Raw genomic sequence first — 27657 nt, forward strand, 5'->3', positions numbered from 1 at the left:
TTTTCCGAATTTAACGGTTGGAATAATATTGCGGTTTTCCAACGCTGTTAGTGGCTTTCTCCAGACTCTGGATGGCCCATCGTTGTAGAATAGCATCATCTTGCTTTCGTCACAGAATATGACGTTACTCCAAAAATCGTTCGAACTATTTACATGGACTTGAGCGAACGATAGCCGCTTCAAAATATTCGCCGCCGATAGTAGAGGTTTTTTCCTGGCAACTCGTGATGTGTAGTCATTGGAATTCAGTAATTTTCGGACAGTTTCATGTGACACATCAACACCACTTTCTTCCTTGAACTCCTGAGCAATATCCCTAAGCGAAATTTGTGGATTTTTCTCAATTTTTCTCAGAATTTTTCGCTTATCTCTGTCAGAAATTTTGCAGGGTCGACCACATACTGGCTTTGCCTCTAGCCTATCTTCCTTATTGGCTCTGTTTAATATGTTGTATATCGTTGCTTTTGATAAATTAAACATATCAGCCAGTTCCGAGACTTGACGTCCCATCTGATGGTTATAATACACCAGCTGAGCGACTTCAAAAGTTGTTCTTTTTCCTGGCATTTTATTTTTCATAAAATTAAAGCAAAACGTTATAAATTGCAATAGAAAATGACAAGAAAAGTCGAAGACACAAGAGAAGCCAAAACGCATGGGCCCAAATCTAACGGGATCACCCAAAAGAGAACGGCAAAACAATTTACCGTAGCTGTAAAAACACTTTATTGACAGCATAAAATGTGAATGTTTTTAGTTTTTTAATTTTATAAAATGTTTGGGTAATGTTATTTAACAATTCTTTTTGCCATTAAGTTCTAGGAGAAATATAGAATCGAAATAAATTATAATTGAAAAAAAATTCTCACTTTTAGGTACATTTATTTTCAACTAAACCCAAAAAATTAGTTTTTTTTTGTTAGTAAAAACACTTTATTGACATACTGTATATGCAGATCAAATATATTCAATTTTAAAGCTATCACTCTTTCCTCCGCCCTATGGCCAGCAATAAAATAAATAAATAAATCGAAACTAGCCACCACTTAAAATCACAATGCTATTGTCTTTTTTAGAATATACGAATAACAAATAACAACTTAGTAAAGAAAATGTGTGGTTATATTGTCAAGCCACGTGACTGCAAGAGCAAAACGTAAGAATATGTATCTGTATGCATTTGCACACATGCACACACAGTAGCTCTTATACATACATACATATGTATGTATCTCTGTATTTACGAACACGTGTAGTACAAACATAAGCACAATTGCACATAAACAGGTTACCTTGCATTGGTACAGTTCAGATAATTGTACACTATGTATGAATGTTAGTATATATTTATGTACATATGTATGTATGTACATCTATACTAATCGTATGTGTATACGAGAGATACAAAACATATTTAACGATGTACCCATATATGCATATGCATGTTATTGAATAATAAAATTATTTTACAAAAACATGCGTCAATGCATTTGGCTAATGATCCATCTACATATGATGGGGATGCATTTTCTTTTCCATTTGAATTTCAACGCGAGCCTCATCAATTCCAGCGACCGTTGGAAGTCCCCCTGGCCAATGTAATAACTCCGGTTCATGCTCCATAATTATATTCGCTTCGGCTGTAAATATAAATAAACAAATGGAAATCTTAAGATTGGCGTGGACATAAACTATCTCATAATGGCAGCGAATTTACCCTGTATCCGATGCAACTTGCTCCCATAGGCCCAGTCAGCGTAATATCCCATTACAAAGGTAAGTGGTAATAGAGGCGCCAGTGCTGAGGCACGCTTGACTCGCTGGTAGTAGCTAGCGCAGCCATAAAAAGCGCTTAGATAGAAGCCGCTCAGCCAGTAAAAGAGTTCCCGATGCTGAGCAATGGCCAACGCCTTTTCCCGTTGCTTGATTTGGTAGTGCATCTGAATCCAGCGTTCCATCTGCATTCAGTTCGTTAATTTATCTCCCCTTGAGCAATACAGGCTATATAAGGAACTTGCCTTCAACTCCTGGCACTTGCGATACGCCGGATCATCATGCTCGGGATACCCAAGGGTTGGGGATTTATTATGCAAGGCCGTTGCGCCCATGTTATGCTTATGATGCCTGAAAACTTATGCTCCCTTATTTGGAGTTGCTGGTGTCCGTCTAATATTGTTGTCATCGACCCGTTGCTGTAGATATCAATGCGCAGGCGCTAGCCAGAGCACATAATTTGTATCGTTTGTATGGTAGGATGGTTACTCCCCGTCAGTTGGTTTACTAAGACACTGCTCTTATAAGTTCGCGTTCATATACATCTTTGAATTACCCGTTTACTGTTTAGTGGAAAAAGCATTTTTCTACTTTTTAAATGTATTCGCTTAGTTGTACAAATTTTAGTTAAAGCTATTGTTGTGCATGCAAGTGTATATGTGCAATTTCTAACGATTAAATAATTTGGGTCTTTTTGCGCTTCTAAGGGTAGTTTTTTTTTTTTTTTGTTTAAATGAGCATATACTCTACCAAAAACTAAAGTATGTAAGATGCGTTATGATATATGCTTACGTGCAATTCAAGTATAAGAAATATATTTTATACCAATTCTCACGTGGATAAGTACGTTAATAAATGTATACATACTTTTTCGGGTTCCTGTATAGATAAGCATATATGTATAAAAGTATATGGACGTCGCTCTGTTATTATCGAGGGTTGAAAATGTTTCAAGGAATCTGAAAGTTGCTTGAAATAATCAGCTATTTGAACGTATATATTGACAGAGAATCCTTAATAATTGTTGCCTAACATTATAGACAGACAAACAAGTTGGGAGTATTTCTCCCTTCTATTTTAACCTGCGACATTAAAAAACAACCCGGGAGGTAGCAAGATGCGCTGCTTGAATGATTGACCGCTTACAGATTCGTCGCTTGGGTGCAGCTGCTAGAAGAAAACGCGCGGGAGGCGGAAGCAGCTTTCACACCGTCAGCGGCATTACAACGCCAGCGACAGCTAGCACCAGCTCCTCCAGCGGAAACAGTTTCACACCTCAGCAACATCTACATTCACATCCTCATCAACACCAGCACTCGATTATAGGGAGCTCCCAGCAGCAAATCAGTCAGATAAGCCTTAACCCATCGTCGGGTAGCAGCCCCTGCAACGGATTGGGCACACGTCAAGATGCATCCAGCGTGCTCAACAGTCCGACAACTATTGTGAACTCGGGCAGCTGCAACAGCACTGCTTACGGGATGCAACAGCAGGTTGGAGGCTTGTCAACAGCGGCTGTGACAAGTACGCCGACAGTTATAGGCAGCCACACTGCAAGCAATGCCCTCAACAACGGAGCGGGAGGAGCAGTTTGCCCAGTGGGAGGTGTTAGTGGAGGCCTCAATCTGCTGGGCAGCATTGGCGGTCTGGGAGGTGGAGCCGCCGTCGCTGGTATGGGCATTTGCGGTGGTATAAGCAGCACCGTTGGCAGTGCTGCTATTACAGGAGTGCCGCCAATCGGATTGGGGATTGCCACAGGAATTGGGAATAAGATTATGCTGGGCCGAAAGCAAAGCCTCAAAGGGGGTGAACCCTTTTTAGCTGACTACGGCCCGGAGGAATCGTTAAACGAGAGCGCAGATATTGAATGGGTGAACAAGCTATGGGTGCGACGATTGATGCGTTTGTGCGCCTTAGTCTCACTGGCGTCTGTCTCCTTAAATACGCCGAAGACCTTCGAGCGTCATCCCTCATTGCAGTATATCACGTTTGTCTCAGACACAGCTGTGACAGTGCTCTTCACGGCCGAAATGATTGCTAAAATGCACATTCGTGGAGTTCTAAATGTGAGTCACGGCCCAAATCGAGTTAGCGGACCGTTCACGCTTCCTTTGCTTATTCCAGGGCGAGGTGCCTTACCTTAAGGATCATTGGTGTCAGTTTGATGCCTCCATGGTAAGCTTTCTATGGGTCTCCATCATACTTCAAATATTCGAAGTACTTGAAATCGTGCCTAAGTAAGTAGTCAGTGAAATACCTTTTTGAATTAATTCCTGAATTTCTAGACCTTTTTCCTTACAGATTCTCCTACTTATCTATTATGAGGGCTCCGCGTCCGCTTATTATGATACGCTTTCTTCGTGTTTTTCTTAAATTTAGTATGCCCAAGAGCCGCATCAATCAAATCTTCAAGTAGGTAGTTAATCCTAGGACCCGAACAAGTGTCTTATACCGTCTCTTTCTATTTATAGACGCTCAAGTCAGCAGATTTATAATGTGACGCTATTCTTTTTGTTCTTCATGTCGTTGTATGGACTTCTCGGTGTGCAGTTTTTTGGAGAGCTGAAAAATCATTGTGTTATGAATAACACCGGTTATGATCAGTTGGGCAGGCCGTAAGCATGCAGTATATAACAATAGGATTCATCTAAAACATCTTATATATTATCAGTGTGCTCACAATTAACTCATTGGCGATACCAGACACATTCTGCTCAATGGATCCTGACTCAGGTTATCAATGCTCGCCGGGCATGCGTTGCATGAAAATGGATTTTTTAAGTAGTTACGTTATAGGCTTCAACGGCTTCGAGGACATTGCGACAAGTATTTTTACAGTATATCAAGCCGCTTCGCAAGAAGGATGGGTTTTTATTATGTATCGCGCAATAGACTCACTCCCGGCATGGCGTGCGGCATTCTACTTCAGCACTATGATTTTTTTTTTGGCTTGGCTGGTTAAGAACGTGTTTATAGCTGTCATAACGGAAACTTTCAACGAGATACGCGTCCAGTTTCAGCAGATGTGGGGAGCCAGAGGCCACATACAAAAGACGGCTGCTTCTCAAATACTTAGCGGAAACGATTCGGGCTGGCGATTGGTCACAATCGATGACAATAAGCATGGCGGATTAGCACCTGAGACCTGCCATGCAATTTTGCGCTCTCCATATTTTCGAATGCTGGTTATGTCGGTTATACTTGCCAATGGTATTGTGACGGCCACGATGGCATTTAAGCATGACGGTAGGCCACGTCATGTATTTTATGAGAGATATTACTACATAGAGGTGATCTTTACGTGTCTCCTCGATCTCGAAACAATGTTTAAAATATACTGCCTGGGTTGGCGTGGCTATTACAAGCATTCTATACACAAGTTTGAGCTGTTGCTTGCAGCTGGTACTTCATTACACATAATTCCCATCTTCTATCTGTCTGGATTGACTTATTTTCAAGTGCTTAGGGTAGTGCGACTCATAAAAGCCTCTCCTATGCTAGAAGGCTTTGTGTACAAAATTTTTGGACCCGGAAAAAAGCTAGGCTCGCTTATAATCTTCACCATGTGCTTACTAATCATTAGCTCAAGCATTTCAATGCAACTATTTTGCTTTTTATGCGACTTCACCAAGTTTGAGTCGTTCCCGGAGGCGTTTATGAGTATGTTTCAGATTCTAACGCAGGAAGCGTGGGTGGAGGTAATGGATGAAACGATGATACGCACAAGTAAAACGCTGACACCGCTAGTAGCCGTTTATTTTATATTATATCATCTTTTTGTTACGCTCATCGTGCTCAGTCTTTTCGTAGCAGTAATATTGGATAATTTGGAGTTGGACGAGGACATTAAGAAACTAAAGCAGCTTAAGTTTCGCGAGCAAAGTGCGGAAATAAAGGAGACCCTTCCCTTTCGATTACGAATTTTCGAAAAGTTTCCAGACTCACCACAAATGACCATTCTTCATCGCATTCCAAATGATTTTATACTGCCTAAGGTGCGTGAGAGTTTTATGAAACATTTTGTAATTGAATTGGAAACGGAGGACCCATCGCTTGTGGAAAACTGTAAACGGCCGATGTCTGAGTGTTGGGAGTCCAATGTTGTTTTTCGTAAGCAAAAACCAGTGCGCATTATGAACAAAACCGCAAAAGTGCGAGCAGCAGGAAGCAGCCTCCGAAAATTGGCCATCACTCATATTATAAAGTAGATACCAAGAATATATGGCAGTTAATATGAAATAACAATTATTTCTTTACCGCAGTGACAGTAACAATCAGCGTCTTATGCTGGGTGACTCGGCCATGTTGCCAGTGGTGGGCACTAAGGGCGGCCTAAAATCACAGGGTACCATTACACATTCCAAGCCATGGCGGGTTGACCAGAAAAAGTAAGTAAAATTTGCCCGCAGGTGGCATGATTCGTTTGATGTGTATTCGCTACCAATTTACAGATTTGGATCCCGCTCCATACGTCGCAGCGTGCGCTCTGGATCTATTAAACTAAAGCAGACATATGAGCATCTAATGGAGAATGGTGACATTGCTGCTGCACCTCGCGCCAATTCCGGCCGGGCTAGGCCTCACGACCTAGATATCAAGCTGTTGCAAGCGAAGCGTCAGCAAGCAGAAATGCGACGCAATCAACGCGAGGAAGATTTACGTGAGAATCATCCGTTCTTTGACACGCCGCTATTTCTTGTGCCTCGAGAGAGTAGTTTTCGTAAGATCTGCCAAAAAATCGTTCATGCACGCTATGATGCGAGGCTCAAAGATCCATTAACTGGAAAGGAGCGCAAGGTGCAATACAAGAGCTTGCAGTGAGTAAACGTCTAATGTGCTCTAGTGATAATACTAATTTATATTATTTGCTTACCATTAGTAACTTCCTTGGTCTAGTCACTTATCTTGACTGGGTTATGATTTTTGCTACCACTCTTTCGTGCATCTCAATGATGTTCGAGACCCCCAGTTATCGTTTAATGGATCATCCTACGCTCCAGATCGCCGAATATGGTTTTGTTATTTTCATGAGCCTGGAGCTTGCTCTGAAAATTCTTGCTGATGGTTTGTTCTTTACACCAAAAGCTTACATCAAGGATGTGGCTGCAGCGCTTGACGTCTTTATATACGTAGTTTCAACTTCATTTCTTTGCTGGATGCCACATAACATACCCACCAATTCTGCGGCCCAACTGCTGATGATTCTGCGATGCGTGCGCCCGCTGAGAATCTTCACGCTGGTACCCCACATGCGAAAAGTGGTCTATGAGCTGTGTCGCGGCTTTAAAGAAATCTTATTAGTTTCAACGTTGTTGATTCTTCTCATGTTCATCTTTGCTAGTTACGGAGTACAGCTTTATGGTGGTCGTTTGGCACGCTGTAACGATCCCACAATAATTCGTCGTGAGGATTGCGTTGGTGTATTTATGCGACGCGTATTTGTCACTAAAATGAAGCTGACACCGGGTCCAGACGAGTCCTATCCAGCCATGTTGGTGCCGCGAGTCTGGGCCAATCCCCGTCGCTTTAACTTTGACAATATTGGTGATGCCATGCTTACACTCTTCGAGGTGCTATCGTTCAAGGGTTGGTTAGATGTGCGCGATGTTCTCATTAAAGCCGTTGGACCGGTAATGCCAATTAAAACATATATTTTTTAAATCCTAAAATCACACATACAATTTCAGATTCATGCTATTTACATCCATATCTATATATTTTTGGGTTGCATGATCGGCTTGACTCTTTTTGTTGGTGTAGTCATCGCAAACTATTCAGAGAATAAAGGCACAGCATTGCTTACCGTTGACCAGCGCCGATGGTGTGACCTAAAAAAGCGCCTTAAAATCGCTCAACCTCTTCATTTACCTCCACGTCCGGATGGACGAAAGATTCGCGCGTTTACTTATGACATTACTCAGCACATTATCTTCAAACGGGTCATTGCTGTGGTAGTGCTCATCAACAGCATGTTGCTGTCTATAACGGTAAGTAGAAATTTGCAGAGGTTTGAATTGAGATTAATAGTTGTGAATTTTCAGTGGATTAAGGGCGAAGTCCACACGGAACGTCTGGTCATTGTTAGTGCTGTCCTGACCTTTGTTTTTGTCGTTGAAGTGGTTATGAAAAACATTGCATTTACACCTCGTGGCTATTGGCAATCCAGGCGTAATCGATATGACTTACTAGTAACCGTTGCTGGCGTGATCTGGATTATATTACAAACAATTCTCAGGGTATGAATACAGACGCTTGCAACTTCTAATTATGCAATCTTTTCATTGCTAGTCACGTTAAATATTATTCCATAACTTTTATGTATAGGTTAAACTGGGTATACACGTTACATTAGTTTTATGCAAATATATGTATCAGACAAAGAAGGAATCATACTACAAAGTATGTACGTTCTTGATAAAAAACGGGATAGTTAATCAAGAATACATTTCCCATAGTGTGGAGCTTAGGAAATAGGAAGCATACAAGTATGTGTACATACGTTAGTTTTTTTTTTTGGTTTACGACTTATCCCAAAATTGTAGTATATACATTGAATATATTGTGTACTGAGGCGTTTTAAATTTATATACAAATTTGGGATAAATCATAGTCGGTTCAAGATACATATGTAACAAAACTATATATACGGCAGTCAAAGCTACTGGAGTCAATAACAACACATACAAATTACACACAAATTTGTACCCACATGTACCTACACATTCCAGCACAACATCACGTACGGTAGATGAAAGCACATTATATTTTTAGAATTTTCGCTCCCTAAGTAGTGTGTCTCCGACCTATGAAGTATATTATATTATATCAGCATCAATAGCCGAGTCGATCTAGTCCGATCTCAGAACCTATTAAACCTGCAGAAATTTTGAACACAGATCATCCTAGTCCCCGATCAATATGAGTTTCCTTCCGACAAGCGATAATTCGCCTTGTTTCTAAGCGTTCGATTAAAAGCGATTTCGCAAACAATTTCTTTGACCAAATCTCTTAGGCTTTAAAAATAAGAGTCACAAAATTTGACATCTCGTTCATGCGGGTCAAGTAATCTAGGGTGTAGCGATATGCTTTCTGTTTTGGTGAAAAAGATACAGGGTATTTTCATTAAATTGCTCTCAACTTTGTTAAAATCAGGCTGCGTAGTTGCATTTGGTGGCTTTGCTTTACTCATCTTAGTAATTATATTATTTGGGTGCAGTCACTAAGCATACAATACATAAAGTGGACAAAACGACAAAGCAGTGAACAAGTTTATTCCCCCATAAGCGCCCCAGCAGTGCTTTCTCCCATTTTAATACTTGTTCTCTTCTGATTAATTATAGTTGTTTTTATTTTTAGAACGATTTATCGTACTTCTTCGGATTTATGGTAGTTATTCTACGGTTTTTTACTATCACTGGAAAGCACACCACACTAAAGATGCTCATGTTAACAGTCGGTGTGTCCGTGTGCAAATCCTTTTTCATCATCTTTGGAATGTTTCTTTTGGTATTCTTTTATGCTTTGGCCGGCACCATTCTATTTGGTAAGTAAGCCACCTGTAAGACAAGAAGAATCTATTAGTATACTAACTACCCATTAAAAATGACAAAATATTTTATTTTTGTGCAAATTTATGTAAGATGTAAAAGGGACAATATCCGAACCCGGGCAGCTCAATTGACCTAGACTGTGTTTATATCCATCTGGCTATCTGTTTTACCCTACTTATTGTCTGTATGTGTATGTTTATATCTCAATGCGATATTTGTGTGTCTTCGTGGATGTATTTAAATAAGTTTGAATGTTTGTCGGTAGCTTGTCGCTTGTTACAGAGCATCATAGCATTTTTGCTTTCTAACTTTTTGCTCTAGGTACCGTCAAGTATGGGGAAGGTATTGGGCGACGCGCGAACTTTGGATCACCAGTGACGGGTGTGGCCATGCTGTTTCGTATTGTGACTGGTGAGGACTGGAATAAAATCATGCATGATTGTATGGTGCAGCCTCCATACTGCACTTTAGGTGAAAATTACTGGGAAACGGATTGCGGAAACTTTACAGCAAGTTTGATCTATTTTTGCACATTTTACGTTATAATTACGTACATTGTGCTTAATCTACTAGTGGGTAGGTAACAAATGAATTGCTACAGAACATAATCTCATATGATATTTCTCGCGCAGCTATTATTATGGAGAATTTTTCTCTGTTCTACTCAAATGAGGAGGATGCTTTACTGTCCTATGCAGACATACGTAATTTTCAGAACACTTGGAATATTGTGGACATCCATCAGCGCGGAGTTATACCTGTTCGAAGGGTTAAATTCATTTTGCGGCTTTTAAAAGGCCGGCTGGAGTGTGATCCTCAAAAGGATCGGTTGCTATTTAAGTACATGTGTTATGAACTAGACAAGCTGCACAACGGCGAAGATGTAACCTTTCACGATGTAATTAAGTAAGTCAGACTGATGAAGTTCTTCATAGAATCGTTTAATATTTTCAAAACATGTATTAGCATGCTATCGTATCGCTCTGTAGACATACGTAAAGCGCTACAGCTGGAGGAACTGCTAGCGCGTGAGGAGTTCGAATACCTGGTGGAAGAGGAAGTAGCCAAGATGACAATACGTACCTGGCTTGAAGGTTGTCTAAAGAAGATACGGGCACAAAATGCTAGCGTAGGCTTTAATTCATGCTTTATATAGGTTGTCAATTGGTTGTATATTTTTTACTGACCCTTACAGAAACAACAAAACTCACTGATTGCAGGATTACGTGCCACTAATGAGCAGTTGGTGATGCGTGCCAATGTGCAGGAGGACAAAACGTCCGGTGGAATATTAGAAAAATCAGCTATAAGCACAATAAGTGGTGCAGTTGCCGGTACTTGCCCGCCCACAAGTGATGCCTTCTCACCAACTTTAAGCTCGACGGAAAATGATGAAAAGGATGTCAGCAGTAGCGCAGTTATGCTGCCCCACACTGATTCACACGTTTCTAGTGTTCGCCATGTCATGACAGTTGGCAAGCGTGCATATGCTCTTAATCGCAGCGATTCGACTGGTAGTTCGGCAGGGAGAAAATTTTTGGCACCCACATCGAGCGATCCACAGCAGCGCTCAACACTAAGTGACAAGGAGCGACTACACATTAGCAGCCAGCAGCGTAAAAAAAATTCGATGACCACACTACCTCATGTTGTCCAGCTGGGTCAGCTGGGAAAACAGCGTGAGACAAACAAGTCATCCAGTTTTTTTTCGCAGCTAAACAGCGAGATTGGACAGTTTTACTATCCGACCATTAACGCGACTGCTGTTGCTGTTGCCGCACTGCATTCCTTTGCGGATCATCATCAGCATCTTCACGGACCGCTGAGTAGTCCCTCGGCCATAATAAGTCAGTTAATTGGAGGCAGCGGAAAACTGATACCATTCAACAATCAGGCAAACGCTGTATATGAGGTACATGACTGGTGGCAAGAGCAGGTGCTGTGCTCGCAGACCAGCGACGAAGAGGTATAAAAAGGGAAGGCAGAAGAAGTTATTATACTTCATTGCGATACGAGTTGGGCACATTCTCATTACCATGCATCTTTCTAGAAAATTTTATATTTCCTTTCTAATGAATGAAAACTGGCATATTGTTCTGAGAGTCTGACATACGCACAATATACTATATATTCATGTACATACATACATACAGTATATACATACATACATACAATAGAAAATGTTTGGTGATATCAGCCAGTTCCGAGACTTGACGTCCCATCTGATGGTTATAATAGACCAGCTGAGCGAAAAGTTATTATTTTTCCTGGCTTCAATTTTGTTAAAATTAAAATCCAAACGTTACAAATTGCAATAGAAAATAACTAGAAAATTAAAAATGTATGGGCCTAAATCTAACGAGATCGTCCAAAAGCGAACTGCAAAGCAAAACGAATCGAAATAAATTATATATGAAAAAATATTCTCACTTTAAAGTACATTTATTTTCAACTAAACCTAAAATATGCGTTTTTTTTTTGCTAGTTGACATCCTGTATTTTTTGGTTTTTGTTGTTGCCTTTGAATTTCTATTAGTACCTATTCAGTTAGTAATAATATTTAAAAGTTATACATATATTACTAATTAAAATTGTTCCAGTCAAAATTATTTGACTGGAAATGAAATTGGGCGCTTTGAGTGATAATAATCATACACTCATTTAACGGGAATTTGTAAGAAACCCCTGTGAAGTTGGCTTAGTCAGATTGTTGCCGACTCAACTACCTATGTATGTAGGTAACAGCTCTAACCATACAAAATGTATATGTCAAAGCTAGACGAAAAGCTTGAAACCATTCATTTTAAGACTTCCGCCCAAAAGTCGACTTCGTTTTTATTCGGGTTCGAGACCTGCTCACTTACTCGGAGGGCAAGAGAGGCATATGATTTGTGTGACAGAGCGGCATCGCCGTTTCGCTCCCTTTACCCTTTAGCTCCCACTACACTACTTTAGCTCTCTCGCAGTGCTCTCAATTCATTCTGACTATGTCTAGGGACTACCTACTTGCAAAACACAACAGTGCGCATGGATTTGTTAGCAGGCCACGGCATTCAAATGAAAGGTGGTAATTCTTCGTTTTGGGCACCCCAAGTTGGGGATGTCTATTTCACGTACTTATCAGGACTCTATTTCCGGCGGCAACACTTATAGGCTATGTGCACTGAATAGATTTCTTACACATTTTAGAAAATGTTTGAAATCCGCCCTGTGCGTTTCCCCATAAGAATTCACATTTCACATATCTTACAAAAAAGGCACATTTTTGAAAAATGTGTAAACTCGCCCCGAACACTACGTGTTTTCCGCGATGTTAATCGAGATTTCTATCGATGTTGTGAAAAATGCAAAAGTATCATAACCATAAACAGCTGATACATCGACGAAGGCAAGCGGCAACTTTATATAAGGTATTAAAAATAAGAATAATCCCAAAGTTTTTAGAATTTAAACATGGCGAAATCTCGAAAAGAGTAGCTAAAATGGAGCTTTTACTACGAATGCGAATTTTTTGAGTTTTTGAATAACTTTACGGCGCTTAAGTAAATTAAAGAAACTCGATCAGCTGTTTATTTAAAGAAGCGGTACTTTTGCCATTCACATGTTACCGACAACCGGTGGAATATGTGAAATTTGAAAATGTGAAAATTAATCATTATATATATTGAATTTGGCGCAGGTTAGGGTATATTTAAAATGTATTAAACTAAAATTAAAAAAATTCTGCATTTCATATGTATTTTTAATATTTGGTTTTCAATAATTAAATATAACTGTAGTTGCAAATTTAACTTGATTTTTTTGTAATTAATGTAAGCCATTAACTGTATTTATAATAAATTTCAAAATTAATAATCTATATACAATAACGTAGTTAAATGTTTGAAAATAAAAAGACTTTATTTCACGAGCGTGAATTTTTATCAGCTTATTATGCCGATATCTGGATTTATACTGGGGAACAAAAATTGGATTACGCTATATATTACCACTAACCAAACAACATATAGACTGGACATCCCATACAAACAGCGTTGTCACAAAAACTATCGGAGGCATCTGGTCCAAAATCGCGAGTAAGGGAGTAAGATATACATATGATGTATTTTTGAACCGCTTACTCTACAGGAAAGTGCTTGGCGCAATCTCTTCCATATGATTTGTGCGATAGAACGGCAACGCTGTTAACTTTTATCTCGCTCGCAGTTACTCTCAGCTCTCAATGCTCTCTCTATGTTTAGGGATCGTTTCAATGTGTGTGTGTGTGTGTATTTGTCCGACGACCAAAACTGCGCACAAATTCAATTTTTCCCAAATGCTGAAGCATTTCTACCCTTTTGAAGGCACGGCTAATATGAAATAGAGAAAGGGTTTGCCACGTCCATGCGAAATTCTTGCATTTTAGCTCGCTATCGTTGGTAAGGTTACCCAAGCGTTGCCATGTGTGCATTTAAAATATTTTGGACTCGCTATACACACATACTTGCATATTTTGTGTATTAATAGAAGCATTTATGCGCTTGTGTGCCTGTTGCTTGCCTGCCTGCCTGTCCCCGATGCAAATTTAACAAGATTTTAGGATTTCTGATTTTGGACCTCTACACACAGACACACAAATGCAAATGTCTGTGAATGGGCTGATCATGGGCGCAAAAGAAAATACATTATTGGCACGCGTCTGACGCGCGCCCTTATTTTTTGACATTTTGGTGAATGAATGTTGACCCCTTATTACCTGCAGCAGTTCGTAGTGTCGAATGGGTCAACTTTTGGCAAGCACCTGCATAAGTGACTGATCACCAAAATTATTAAAACTATAAATATATAATCGCTCCTTTTTTTTTTTAATTTGGTATATTTTAATATTTTAAAGATTTTTATTTTTACTCCAATTTCATTCAAAATCATTAAAAAGAAGGGCGCGCGTTAGACGCGTGCCAATATTGATAGAGGTCAAAAATCAGAAATCCTAAAATCTTGTTAAATTTGCATCGGGGACAGGCAGGCAGGCAAGCAACAGGCACACAAGCGCATAAATGCTTCTATTAATACACAAAATATGCAAGTATGTGTGTATAGCGAGTCCAAAATATTTTAAATGCACACATGGCAACGCTTGGGTACCCTTACCAACGATAGCGAGCTAAAATGCAAGAATTTCGCATCGACGTGGCAAACCCTTTCTTTATTTCATATTACTCGTGCCTTCAAAAGGGTAGACATGCCTCAGCATTTGGGAAAAAATTGAATTTGTGCGCAGTTTTGCTGGTCGGACAAATACACACACACACACATTGAAACGATCCCTAAACACAGAGAGAGCATTGAGAGCTGAGAGTAAGTGCGAGCGAGATAAAAGTTAACAGCGTTGCCGTTCTATCGCACAAATCATATGGAAGCGAGTGCGCCCAGCACTTTCCTGTAGAGTAAGCGGTTCAGAAATACATCATATGTATATCTTACTCCCTTACTCGCGAGTTTGGACCAGATGCCACCGATACATTTTGTGTCTACTTCTGGTACTCATGTCTAGTCTATATGTTGTTTGGTTAGTGGTAGTAGCCTCTGTTCACTGAACACATTTCATACACATTTCTAAAAGAGGTCACATTTTTTAAAAATGTGTAAATTTGCTCCGAACATTTCGTGTTTTTTGCGATGATTAATGGGGATTTCTATCGATGTTGTGAAAAATTTGAAAGTATCGTAAACATAAACAGCTGATATATTAACGAAGGCAAGCAGCAACTTTAAACAAGAAATTTAATATTAAAATAATTCCTGTTTTTAGAATTTAAACATGGCGAAATCTCGAAAAGAGTAGCTTAAATTGAGAATTTACTTCGAGAGCGCAATTTTCGGGTTTTTTAAAAATATGACATTTTTGAAACTATATAAATTTTTTTCCGATGATTTATCGAGTTTTCCATCGTTGTTGTGAAAAATATGAAAGTATTACTATGAACAGCTGATGTACCAACAAAGGTAAGCGGATACTTCTAAACTTTTATAATTCCACAGTTTTTAACATTGAAAGATGGCCAAATTCCGTAAAGAGTCCATCAGATGGAGCCCTTACTTCGAGGTTGCATTATTTTACATTTAAAGGGAAAACTCTCTGGGAGGTGTATAGTCATGAGGCTCGTGAAAAGAGCCTTTAAGGACCTTCTCTAAGCAAGACATAGGAGACGCTCCAGAGCCCCCCGACTACTTACGTGACGATGTAGCCTTATTCAAAGAAGCCGCCTTTGACGTTAGTCCACGACCCAACTAGGCTTAGAGAAATATCACCCAAGTCAACTCTGTTATAATAAAAATACTATTTTGATTCAATACAATTAGTACTCTCTTAAGGGGGGTATACTCGTGCCCGCCGACACGAACATTTGTTCAAAAATTACACCGATTCTACACATTACTAAAGAGCTGTTTTCAAAACGTACCCAAAGGCCAGCGGCAAAACTTCGTAAAACTAAGGTAACCAACTACTAAAACTCAATAATAACAAATCGGAGATCAATAGGTGTCTTTGCTTTTGTTCCTATGGCTCTGCCGCCCATCCTATAGTGCTAATAATTAATTCACATTTCACCACCCTTCCGAACGATGTTGACATTCTTCTCCTCCATCCACAAACTTTTAACCAAAAATTCATTCTACTGTATAGGTGCGTATAAATTATGAATTATATACGGTAGTTCCGCGTAGTATCTAATGTCAATGTGTGTAACTCGTTGTTGTGCAACGTTACGAGGCGAATCCCGCGTTGTCAAATGTTATGCGTGGATTAGGTTGCAAAGTTTACTGACTTCTATTGCTGGCCTTGGGCTCAGACAATAATAAAAGATATAGTTTTACGGCGAGTGCCGGAGCAAGTATTTTATTGTAGCGACTTATGCTACGCGCTGTTCATATCAAAACTGAAAACTAGGGGACAAGCAAATTATACAAATACCCTAAGCCTCAATGCATCACGCCATCAAAGCATGGTCGGCAAGCCGACTCAGCATTCCATGCAGTGTCAGCTTACCGCTGCTGGCCGTTCTTAGCGCAGAGCGCTGAACTCAGTTCTGGCGCGTCAGCATTGTTAATACGAAGCTACTTAGTTGCTAGGGCAATATATTTATGCTTAGTTGTTAACTACCCCCCCTCAGGATGATGGCCGTCCTCGGGCATGTCGTATTTGTCAATCGCCTTATGCATCTGCATGGAGGCTCGTCTTTTCCTTAGCACCAGAAAAAGGAAGAATGAGCCAATTAGTCCGACATTCAGGACCGCACCAATCGCGAACCAGAATTTAGGCGAGCCAGCCGCAACTACCTCCTCCTTGAAATCTCGAATTGATAGCAAGTTGTTGATGTTCATACGATGCAGGAGTGGTATGCTTAGTGCCGGGTCATGTCCGATGATGTTTAGGAGCGGTGACCTCACGATGCCAGGCTGCTTGCTTAGTGATTTGCGCAGGTTTACAAATTATGTGCCATTGATAGTTGCAGACCGTTCGAAAGTTATCAGGAAGGTTTCTGAGACGGTTACCTCTGCGTCATCATCTGTTCGGACGCGCGCTGTCGCTTCGTTGATAACCACGACGCCGTCATCTACAGGCATTATCGCTTTCAGGTGGCTAGGTTGAGTGTGGCAGTTGGCGATGTTTCCCGCGTGAAGGGAGCTAGCACAGGTTTCGCGCCGTGCTCGTTCGCAGAAGGTGTTATGCGTAGTTGCGGTGCATCCAGTAACTGCAAAGGTATCCTTTTCGCATTCCGCCAACGTGTCTTCGTCGAGTCGCAGAATGGTTTGTTGGTGTGAAACGGGGTAGACGGTGACCTTTTGGCACCTAAACTCAACTTTAGGGTAGGCTATTAATATGTGGATAATATTCTCGGACTGAAGGACCTTGATCTTAGAAGCTTCTATTAAGCTAACTATTGGGGTATCTTGTTCGATAAGTGATTTTAGATCGGTATGATATTTTTGACGTTCCCGCGACGATCAGAAGCTGCTGCATGAACGACCTCAATTGGTTTCTCGAGGGTTACTGAGTGCAAACTTTTGTTGTACTCTACCGTAGCCTTTAAGATTAATTCTGTAGTGTCGCTGATTTTCTTGTCTAACTTGAGGCATCTCGCAATTTCGGTCAGGGTGCTATGAAAGCGCTCCACCTGGCCGTTTGAGGTGCTGTGAAGCGGAGCCGCATTCACAATGCAAATGCCGTAGGCGTTTCGGAGCATCGAAGTGATGGTCTCGGAATTGAAGGCCGCCTCGTATCGCAATAAATTGTCTTGGTTGCGGGAAAAAGGTTAACAATTTGCAGTAGAGGGCTTGTGACATCGATTATCGTTCTGGATAATATCGGTTGGACGACTGCAAATTTTGAGAATTTGTCTATGCAGGTCAAGAACTGTTTCTTGTCTGTCGAGAAAATGACAATATGCAACATTTTGCCAGTATAACTTGGTATAGGCGTTTCCCCGAGTTCTTGTTTCTTCGGGTGCCTATCGTATTTGGCTTTAGTGCAGACCCTGCAGTTTGAAACCACTTCATTGGCCAGACTGGCCATATTGGGAAAATAATAGTCCCGAAGTACTTGTTTAATGTTTTCCTGAGCTGCTCTGTGCGCTCGATTGTGCTCGGCAGTGATGATTTCTAACTGCTCGTTTTTGTCCGTTATATCTTGCACAAGATTTTTGCAATGCCAGAATTGGGTAGCAGGGAAATACAAAATCAGGTCGTGTTGGAAACTTGCCAACGTGGGAAGATCGCAATGTATTGCATTAACGACTCCAGAATTCACAACTTCTTTGAGGGTTTTGATAATTGTGCTCTTGTCAGTGTAACTGATCAAGTGGCGTGTTTTGCTGCGAAACAGCAACAAGTTTCGCTTTAGCGGAAAACGCGATTCCTCTAGGACAATCTGGTTCCTAAAGCAATTCAAAGGTTTGTCTGTTGTCTCGACCGTGTAGGTCAGGGAAAGTTCGCTGTGAACGGTTGCAGCGTCCGAACGGGGCCCATCTTGCAGGGCATTAATGTTTTGCCTTAAAAGGGCATCCGCCACCAGATTCTCTTTGCCCGGTTTATAAAACATTTTGGCATTGTGCTGGTCAATGTAAGATTTCCATCTTTTAATCTTGGAATTCGTGTTCTTGTCCGACACAGCGAACGTGAGCGGCTGGTGGTCCGTGAAAATGTTAATTTCCCTAGAACCGTACAGAAAGTTCTGCAATCTGCCTAAAGCCCACACAATGGCCAACAATTCTCTTTCGTTAGTGGCATAGTTTTGTTCGGCCTGTTTTAAGGCGCGAGAAATCATTGTTATTGGCCTATTGCCTTGGGAAAGAACCGCGGCAATTCCACTGGCCGAAGCATCAGTGGTTAAATCGAACGGTTTCTGGAAGTCTGGATACATTAACATGACATCTTCTGATGCCAAAATACTCCGCAGACGGTGAAATGCATCGCGTTGAACTTCATTAAATTCAACAGGGATTTTCTTTGATACGTGCCTACTAACTGAACCATTTTCCCCTTTAAGTATGTCCGATATCGGACGCGCTATAGCGGCAAAGTCCTTAATAAAGACCCTATAGTAGTTGGCTAACCCCAAGAAGGACCTAACGCTGTAGACATTCTTTGGTTCAGGGAATTCCTGAATGGCTTTAACTTTTTTGGGGTCGGATGTTGCTCCGTCTTTGGTTACAATGAAACCCAGGAATTCGATACTTTCCTTGAAGAAACGAGTCTTTACGGGGCCTACACGCATGTTTGCGTCGATTAGACATTTTAACACAATGTTAATGTGTTGAAGGTGCTCCGTTTCGTTTTTAGAAAAAATTATGACGTCGTCTACATAGACAAAGCAAATCTTTCCTATATGTTCCCTCAGGATATCGTCTATTGCCCTTTGGAATATGCTGCTTGCATTGCGCAGGCCGAATGGTAGGCGACAGAGCTCGTACTTGCCGCTGCTTACTGAAAATGAAGTCTTTTCGCGGTCATGCTCCGCAAGGTAAATTTGATGGTACCCCGACTTTAGGTTGAGGGTAGTGAAGTATTTCGCCTTTCCTAGATTTGCTAAGATCATGGGGATGCTCGGCATGGGGTAGCGGTCCGGTATGGTTTTTTCGTTCAGTTTCCTGAAGTCGATTACCAACCTTTTTTTTGGGTTACCGTATGAGTCAGTGCCTTTTTTATCAACCACCCATGTTGGGCTGTTGTAAGGCGATCTGGAGGGCCTGATTATGTCATCGTCCAGTAATTGTTTGACTTCTTTGTTTATGAAGTCAGAAACACCCATGAGACTCGGGTATCTTGAATACACAGGCTCGATGTCTACTGTTCGGATTGTAGCGATAACAGCAGTATTAAAAGGGAGAGCTTCGTCTGCATTTGAGAAGGCTCTTTTGTTTCTGAGTATCATGTCCCTGAACTCTTTCTTTACGGAAGGGGGAACTACGATGTCGTTGACATCGGTGAAATTCACATCAGCACATTGATAGTACTGGAGTTTTTCGGATGTACTCTGGTATTCCAGAGTGTTTTTTGCCAAGTTCAATTTGACTCCGGCTTGTGTTAGCAAGTCGAAGCCTATGATGGCGTCGAAAGAACTTAGGGTATCGAGGAGAAAAAACGGGGAGGTATGTTGGAAAATATTCATCAAGCATTTGCGCTTGATTTCGGTAGACCCGTGGATCGAGTTTACCGAGAATGACTTGGCGACCGGCGTTATGGTCTTTAGCTCTGTTAAGGGCTTCACATAATTTTTTGCCGCGCCAGTGTCAATCAACATCTTCAGAGTTCTCCCAGCCAACCGTCGTTCAATGTACGGAAGCCGGGAGTGTTCCCTAAAAAATTAATCGAGTCGTCACCAGGTGCGTACTCGTTCTCACTCTCTAGTTCGTCAACTGCTTCTTTGGCCGCCTTCTCGAATTCTGTTACGGCTTCTTTGGAATCTGATTGTACGACATTGTTAACGCGTTGTCGTCTTTGACCTGTTGAACGGTCTGACGAATTCTTGCGTTTTGGTGCGTTGGACTCATTAGCCTGACGCTTGCTGTAGTCGGTTTTTTGTCTAAATCTGGAGGAAGAGTCAACTTCCATGGGCTGTGGAGCCTCAGTTTGATTATCTTTAGGGGCCTGGGGCTGGGGACCGCCCTTTTGGCGTTTCACAAAATGGGGATTTCTCTCCTGATTTTGCTCATCTTTGTTAAATCTGGTTTGTTTGCCTTGGGCACGGTTTTTGTTACTTTCAGCAATTTGCGCTCGGTCTTGCAAGGCTTTAGCGTAAGAGTTCGCGAACATGCTTCTCTCAATGCTAGCTTCTGCCTCTCTGGCAAGGGCCAGAGCGAATGGTAGATCTTTTTGTTTTGCAGGGAACACAACCGCTCTCAACGGCTTCCTAAGACCGGAGATAAAGGCGTGCAAGGCGTCGTCTCTGACCTCCCGGTTGAGCAAATCCGCGCCTTCTTGGTCGTGAGACATTACAATTTTGTTAGTTACGAGCGTGAGTTTCTTTTCGACGTCATCGTAGTATTGCATCAGGGACATTTCGCCCTGCGTAACTAACTCCAAACATTGTCTCAGCAAGCGCAAGGATGTTTTGTCCGAGTATGTGCAATCTAGCCTAGCTAGTATTGCATCGAAATTTAGGACAGTGTTGTGAGACACTAGTAAGGCTCCAGCTGGGCCTTTGATTTTGTTCCTAATGATCGCTACCGCTTGGTAGTGTGCAGTGCTCTTTGGATAGTTCTTGAATAGTTCGTACGCGTAGATGGCTGCTTGCCTCCACGCTACATACTCATCCTGTACGCCGGAGAAATCCGGCACAGATTTAATAATGTCCAAGGGAATATCGCATTTGGCGTTAGGATCGACGGATATTTTCTCGTATGTGACGATTTGCGGCGCCTCCACCTGCAAACTCTGTAGTTGTGAAGCTAAAGCGGTTATTTGTGCTTGAAACTGATTTTGTTGTTGCGCTAAAGCTTGCCTGATGGCACCCTCAATGAGATTCTGAACTTGAGCCGGCTCCATTTTTTCAGTTACAACGGTATCTGCAGGAGTAGGATCTACTGAGCAATTGATTTCCCCCTCCCAGCTATCGTCACTATTATATTCGACTTTTATCTCCCTATAATTCCAACTCATTGGCTTATGGTTGGCACTTTTCAAAACTTAGGCCGATCGAGAAAGATCGGCAGGTAACGCTGTTGGCAATAGTGGAAACTGGTGAATCTTGGGGTATGCAATATTTATAATAAAAAATTGTTAGGGGTATGCAGCAAAAAATATAATGCTGCCGAAAGTATGCAATAATTATTCGTTTAAGGTATGCAATGCTTTATTGACAAGGAACGCTGGTAAAAGTATGCAACAGTTTTTAGTGAAAGTATACAACAATTTTTATAAAAGTATGCAATGATTTAAAGGAATGAAATGCTGGCAGAAGAGAGCAGCAATATTTACTTTACTTTACAATTTTTTTTTTTTTTTTTTTTTTTTTTTTTTTAAATCACACGTATCGGTACGTGGCATTCGTGAATAATTTCTTCAAACTGAAATCACTTATGATCTTACATGGTATGGGTTCCTATTTATTGGTTGGGCGCCAATTATGAATTATATACGGTAGTTCCGCGTAGTATCTAATGTCAATGTGTGTAACTCGTTGTTGTGCAACGTTACGAGGCGAATCCCGCGTTGTCAAATGTTATGCGTGGATTAGGTTGCAAAGTTTACTGACTTCTATTGCTGGCCTTGGGCTCAGACAATAATAAAAGATATAGTTTTACGGTGAGTGCCGGAGCAAGTATTTTATTGTAGCGACTTATGCTACGCGCTGTTCATATCAAAACTGAAAACTAGGGGACAAGCAAATTATACAAATACCCTAAGCCTCAATGCATCACGCCATCAAAGCATGGTCGGCAAGCCGACTCAGCATTCCATGCAGTGTCAGCTTACCGCTGCTGGCCGTTCTTAGCGCAGAGCGCTGAACTCAGTTCTGGCGCGTCAGCATTGTTAATACGAAGCTACTTAGTTGCTAGGGCAATATATTTATGCTTAGTTGTTAACTTATATGTAATATCAATATCAATGCAATATCTTTTAATTATAACAATAACGAATTTAATATGGGGATGTCATTGCCGCGTACCGAGCGGTACGACTGGTGCAAAGGGGCTTGCTCTTTTGCTAGTGCAAATTCTCATAGTTACCTAAAAAAAATTATAATTTTATTTAAAAAATGGCCTTCTTGGCATTAACTTACAAACTAATGCCCTAATAATTAAAAATTGTTTTTTTTTTTTTGAAGCTGGTCTTCTGCAGACCAAGCAGCAATTCCCTTTGATATAGACTCTAAAATGAAAAGTTTATGTTTTATTTCAAATCCTTACGTTTCTTTTTAATAATACATACCAATTAACATTCTTCACTTTACCAATAACGCGTTTTAAAGTTGCCTCGTGGCAGACAGAAATAAATAGAATCTACACAATAAACAAAAGCCGCGCGCGCCGCTCCGCTTGACCTTGTTGCCCATACAGTACTTGACTGCAAAATCAAATTTTTGAGACGCCGCTTAACACCAGCAGAGCTACAGGGACAGGAACCGGACAAAAGAACACAGCCATATAACATATAGCCGGGTATAATAGCATATAGCCCCGGGTAAGTTACGTTAATCATTGGTGCGCTAGTAAATTTATTTGTCAAATCGCGTTATCTACCTTGCCATACCTAATTAGTTCTCTAGGGCGGTAATGAGCGATGGGAAGGGTATTTCACGGTATGTGAGCATATGCATATGTATATTTTTCGTGAAAGTAACCAAATTTAAAGCTTTTATATTTACTGGGCAGATACAATAGCTTTTGGGGCGTTCGCTCACTGTTCTTACTTTATAAAGTTCTTGTTAAATGGAACTAGACAAAACTAAATCTACATATATATTAGGGGGACTAAATATGAGTTTGCGTCTAATTCTGCCTGCAGATCGGGGGTGGGCGTTATGGAACGGACTCGGTTGATTGGGCTTTGGACTCACCCTTCGCCGTTTGCCTCCTGGTCTATCCGTTTGGCTAACGCCAAAGATATAGCTGACGTGCGCCGCTTGGCCGGTTCCTTGCTTGGGTGAAAGCCTGCTAGACTGTGGCTGAACGAAAAACCGATAATTGTGCTGCCACCGCATTATCGACAACTTTGAATTGCTTATATTTAATAAAACATATGATGAAGTTAAGGTGCGCCACCGGAAATCCTGAGAAAAAACTACCCCCAGCTCATTTGCACGTTCCTTATTAAGGGTGACCAAAAGGAAGAATTACACAAAAGTACCTCTACTTTAAATAAAAAGGTGATCGGTCTTATATGATTAACTATATTGCCGCGATGGTTTCTTTCCAAAGTTTAAATAATTCAGCCTCGAAGTAGGGGTTCCATTTAATGTACGCTGCGGATCGATTAGGGCATTAAATTAGCTGTGGGTGCTCAAATCTTGCAGGGGTGGCTGCGCCGATCATAGACAATGAAAACGGGTGGATCGCACTTGTCGCTCGTTTTTATATGCAAAAAATGGCAAGTGATCTGTTTATGAATTTATAGACATTGTAAAAATGTTAGGTTTAAGGGGTTTATGACACGCAATTAATGATCAGAATGTCTAGCATGATTCTGGATCCATATCAAGGTGCAAAGTGAAAAGTGTTTTCATTATCTGTTCACACATTTGTGACTTTTGCGGCCGCAAGACCACCGCAGGCATGCCAAAAAAACAAAGACCGTGCCAGTCGCCCAAAATTACGCACCCATTGATGAAAATATCTCTGTCTGTCGACAAACACTTGATCAGCTCATTTCCACACATTTGTGTGTGTGTTTCTATACCCTGAACAGAGCCCTGGGGAACGCTTCCAGTTACTCTGTACTGTTGCTGACCGTCTTCAGTGGCATAAGTTAGCACTCTGTCCTGGAAGTAGCTGGCCACTAACATTAAAAACTGGCTCGAGATTACTCTGGCCGTAGAGCTTCTAGGATTTTCGTCCAATTGGCAAATATTTTGCCCATCGTGTCCAGAATACACAGGTGGCAACATGAGAAGGGATTATCCAGTTCCTTGCCGAGCTTCGGCATGAGCGCAAGTCGCTGGAGCTTCCATCTACGTGGTACTGTGCATATCGGATACATTGGTTGTACAGCTCCACGAAACTTCGGGGTTGTGGAGCGACGACAGCTCTGCTTACCCCGTTTGGTATCCCATCTTCTCCAGGGGATTTGTCGGCCTTCAGCTTCGCAGCAAAGCACAGTAAACTCATTGTCGTCGGTGGGTGCACTGTCGATCATTCCATTTGCTGGGAGTTGCGGTGCAATTCCAGATGGCTGCCGGGGAAAGAGCGTTGGAACTATTTGTTTCAGCTGGTCCGGGTTTGTTGGCATTGGTTGCCAGCATAGTCTTCCCATGACAAGCTTGTAAGCCCATCCAAGAGGCTCCGCGAACGCAGCATCGCAAAGTTCTGGGAAGTATCGCGTTTTGCTGCGTTTAGCAGATGATGATCAGTGCTACAGTTCTGCTGATCTGCGGATGCCCTGCACATTGTTTTTCAGCGCCTGCTGTGAAGGAGCTGTTTTCACATTTTTGAGCACAACCGCGTATGCATGCTCTGTGCACTTGACTAGGATCGCATCCCGTTGGTTTGGCTGGTTCCGCCTGGTGTGCTTGCCTTTCACCTCGGTCCATTTCTTTTATCCCTCGCGCGGTGTTTTTTACCAAGACCCGATTTTTTGCTGTATCTTCATTCCTCGATTTTTGCGCCGCTGTCGGTGTTTTAGTGACTGCACCGCTTTCTTCCGTCAGCGTTGCCGTGTCGCATTTAGGAATGCAGTTGACGTGCATGCTGCCAATCGTGACACTAATCGTTGCTGATTTGTGGCTCCAACGGTGGCCAATGGTTTCCCACTGGTGTTTGACCGAGTCTAACTGCTCCAAGTCGGTCGCCAGCGAGCCTTTTTAGTAATGCGAGAAGTACGGGAAAGCCTAAAAGCATGCAATATCTTTCTTTGCCTTCCTGTGGACTCCAACAACGTGGCATACTTTCGCGCGTGTTTGCTTTTTATATTGACGCATGTACTTCGGTTCAGGTTGGCAGCTCTTTAAAAATATCAAGCAACTGCTTACTCGAAAGAAAGTGCGTGTGCGCAAGCAGCAAGTCGCAAAATTTGAATATTGTTAATATTTGGTCTATTCTTAAAATTCTTCGAAACAAACATATGTATGTAAATCTCGGGGTTTTGTGGGAAGCTATGCAGGCAGAAAGAGATGCACACATGTGCGCAATGCAATGAGTGGAAGACAAGCCCACTCTGCACATGCATACATACATACATTTGTATTTGGAATGTAAGAATTTAAAACTTACATCTATATATAAAATAAAGGATCAGCCGCAGAGACGTTGTGCGCTGAGCTAGATGCGGCTTCATACTGAACGTTCGGCTTTTGATGCCGGCGGTTGGCTTCTACTCTTAGCAGTTTTACCCTATCTGGGGCATACTCGTTGCAATTTATCGTGTTTTGATTATTGCGCTGTTTGACATTTCTATGCATGGTTGGTTAGTGCTTTAACACAAGCCGGCTTCTGTATGGACAAGGTCTTTGAATTTTACGTCTGCATACACAATGTCTTTAATCTACAGTTCTGTTAAAGTAATGCTGCTGGTCGGTTTTTTGATCAATTCAATATTTTGAACACTGCGCGTGTTTAATCTATTTTTTGTTTTATTGAAATTTGAACTTTGCAGGCTGCAGAACGATGGCCTCCCAACCCGCTTTTGAAAGAATTAAAATAAACTTTTTTGCAGTCTTTTTATACCCTGAACCCATTAAAAATGGGTATAAGGGTATATTGTATTTGTGCAAAGTCCAAATGTATGTAACAGGCGGAAGGAAGCATCTCCGACCCCATAAAGTATATATATTCTTGATCAGCATCAATAGCCAAGTCTATCTAGCCATGTCCGTATGTCTGTCCGTCCGTCCGTCCGTCCGTCCATATGTATGAGCTGAAGGATCTCAGTACCTATAAGAGCTAGAGACTTGAATGTAGATGCTCCTAGTTCCCGCGCAGATCGAGTTTGTTTCCGATAATCGATAACTTACCCAGTTTCCAAGCAATCGATAAAAAACGATATCGACATCCTGTTTTTTTTTAGCAAATTGGGTAAATAATAAGAGCTAGAGCCACAAAACATGATATGTTGCTCCTACAATATTATAGATATTTCAAGTATCTTTCATTCCATACCTATCGCCACCTCCCCGCTACCACCACACAGCAATAATTCAAATTTATAACCCAACTTTTATTGCCAACCAATTTAAACCACAATTTAAATGCAATTGATTTTTTACTATAGAATACACAAATATTCTATGCTACAATAAGATATACTGTAGAAAATTTCATAAAGATCGGTTGTAAAAAACTAAAGTTATATGCAACTGCGCAATTGAATGGCGCAGCAGCTTTAAGAATTTCTGTATACATGTACACACACACATTCATGCGTGTCTGCTTCGCATTCTAATAGCATGGTAATTGCATCTTTTTTTTGTAATGTTATTTTAGTTCCTTTTTTTAATTTTTAATTTTAATTGTTGGTGTGGCTGCTGAGTAGAGGCATAGCAAGTGGTGCGGTCTGTCGCGAGTTCGAGCCCTACCGGGATGAGTATTAATATTATTTTTTTTTTTTCCTGGTGTGGCTGTTGAGTAGAGTCGACAGTAAGTAATGCGGTCAGTTGCAAATTCGAGCCCTGCCAAGGGAACTTTTTTTTATTAATTTATTTGGTGTTGGAATAAGAGGGTTCAGGGTATCCCCTAGTCGGGAGCTCCCGACTAGAACGTCTTACTTGTTTTAAATTAGAATCGTCTCCATACCTTAAACACTTTTCTACACTTTCAACCTTCTCGGCTAATTTTTCCCCTCTGCTGGTATGCGAACATTTCTTGCTGTTTTGTTTCGATCCGCTACCAAACCTTTTGTAGGGCTGATATTCCAGGCCTGGTACAACATTGCTTTGTTTGAATGCCTGCAAGAAAATATTCAAATAAACCGAACGAAAATGTTAAAGTTTTTTTTTATTACGAGATCTATGCTTCGTCTCAAAAATTTGATTTTGCAGTCAAGAACTGTATGGGCAACAAGGTCAATGATTATATTTATTGTGTAGATTATATTTATTTCTGTCTGCCACGAGGCAACTTTAAAACGCGTCATTTGTAAAGCAATGTTAATTGGTATGTATTATAAAAAAAAAAAAACGTTAGGATTTGAAATACAACAT

General features: G+C 41.1%; 3 protein-coding genes across 5 annotated transcripts in view; 1 reads left to right on the plus strand and 2 right to left on the minus strand.

Annotated features, from left to right (window-relative positions):
• Positions 1-988: 988 nt before the first annotated feature.
• On the minus strand, positions 989-2252 carry LOC6631299 (plasminogen receptor (KT)). Its single transcript, XM_002054902.4, has 3 exons — positions 2019-2252; positions 1718-1958; positions 989-1640 (listed from the first exon to the last, which is right to left on the minus strand). Exons 1-3 carry the CDS (start codon positions 2106-2108, stop codon positions 1507-1509), a joined length of 465 nt encoding a protein of 154 aa, XP_002054938.1. The 5' UTR covers positions 2109-2252; the 3' UTR covers positions 989-1506.
• An 11-nt stretch (positions 2253-2263) lies between these two features.
• Positions 2264-11794, plus strand: na (sodium leak channel non-selective protein na). Of its 3 annotated transcripts, none has more exons than XM_032438933.2 (15): positions 2267-3839; positions 3898-4010; positions 4075-4185; positions 4245-4388; positions 4445-5977; positions 6036-6161; positions 6225-6590; positions 6653-7403; positions 7461-7760; positions 7815-8009; positions 9130-9316; positions 9645-9899; positions 9956-10229; positions 10290-10452; positions 10519-11794. In XM_032438933.2, exons 1-15 carry the CDS (start codon positions 2904-2906, stop codon positions 11293-11295), a joined length of 6231 nt encoding a protein of 2076 aa, XP_032294824.1. In that variant the 5' UTR covers positions 2267-2903; the 3' UTR covers positions 11296-11794. The 3 variants fall into 3 exon arrangements, with proteins under 3 accessions (XP_070064235.1, XP_032294824.1, XP_032294828.1); XM_032438937.2 differs by having other exon boundaries at positions 6252-6590; XM_070208134.1 differs by lacking the exons at positions 9645-9899; positions 9956-10229; positions 10290-10452; positions 10519-11794 and adding an exon at positions 9414-9617 and having other exon boundaries at positions 2264-3839.
• Positions 9226-27657, minus strand: part of dpr8 (defective proboscis extension response 8) — a 402477-nt gene continuing 384045 nt past the window's right edge. The window contains exon 9 of the mRNA XM_070208169.1: positions 9226-9329. Coding sequence (XP_070064270.1) covers positions 9310-9329 — 20 coding nt within the window. The 3' untranslated portion in view covers positions 9226-9309. The remainder of the gene's footprint in view (positions 9330-27657) is intronic.

This window comes from Drosophila virilis, chromosome X (genome assembly GCF_030788295.1).
Source record: "Drosophila virilis strain 15010-1051.87 chromosome X, Dvir_AGI_RSII-ME, whole genome shotgun sequence".
NCBI classification, from domain to species: Eukaryota; Metazoa; Arthropoda; class Insecta; order Diptera; family Drosophilidae; genus Drosophila; species Drosophila virilis.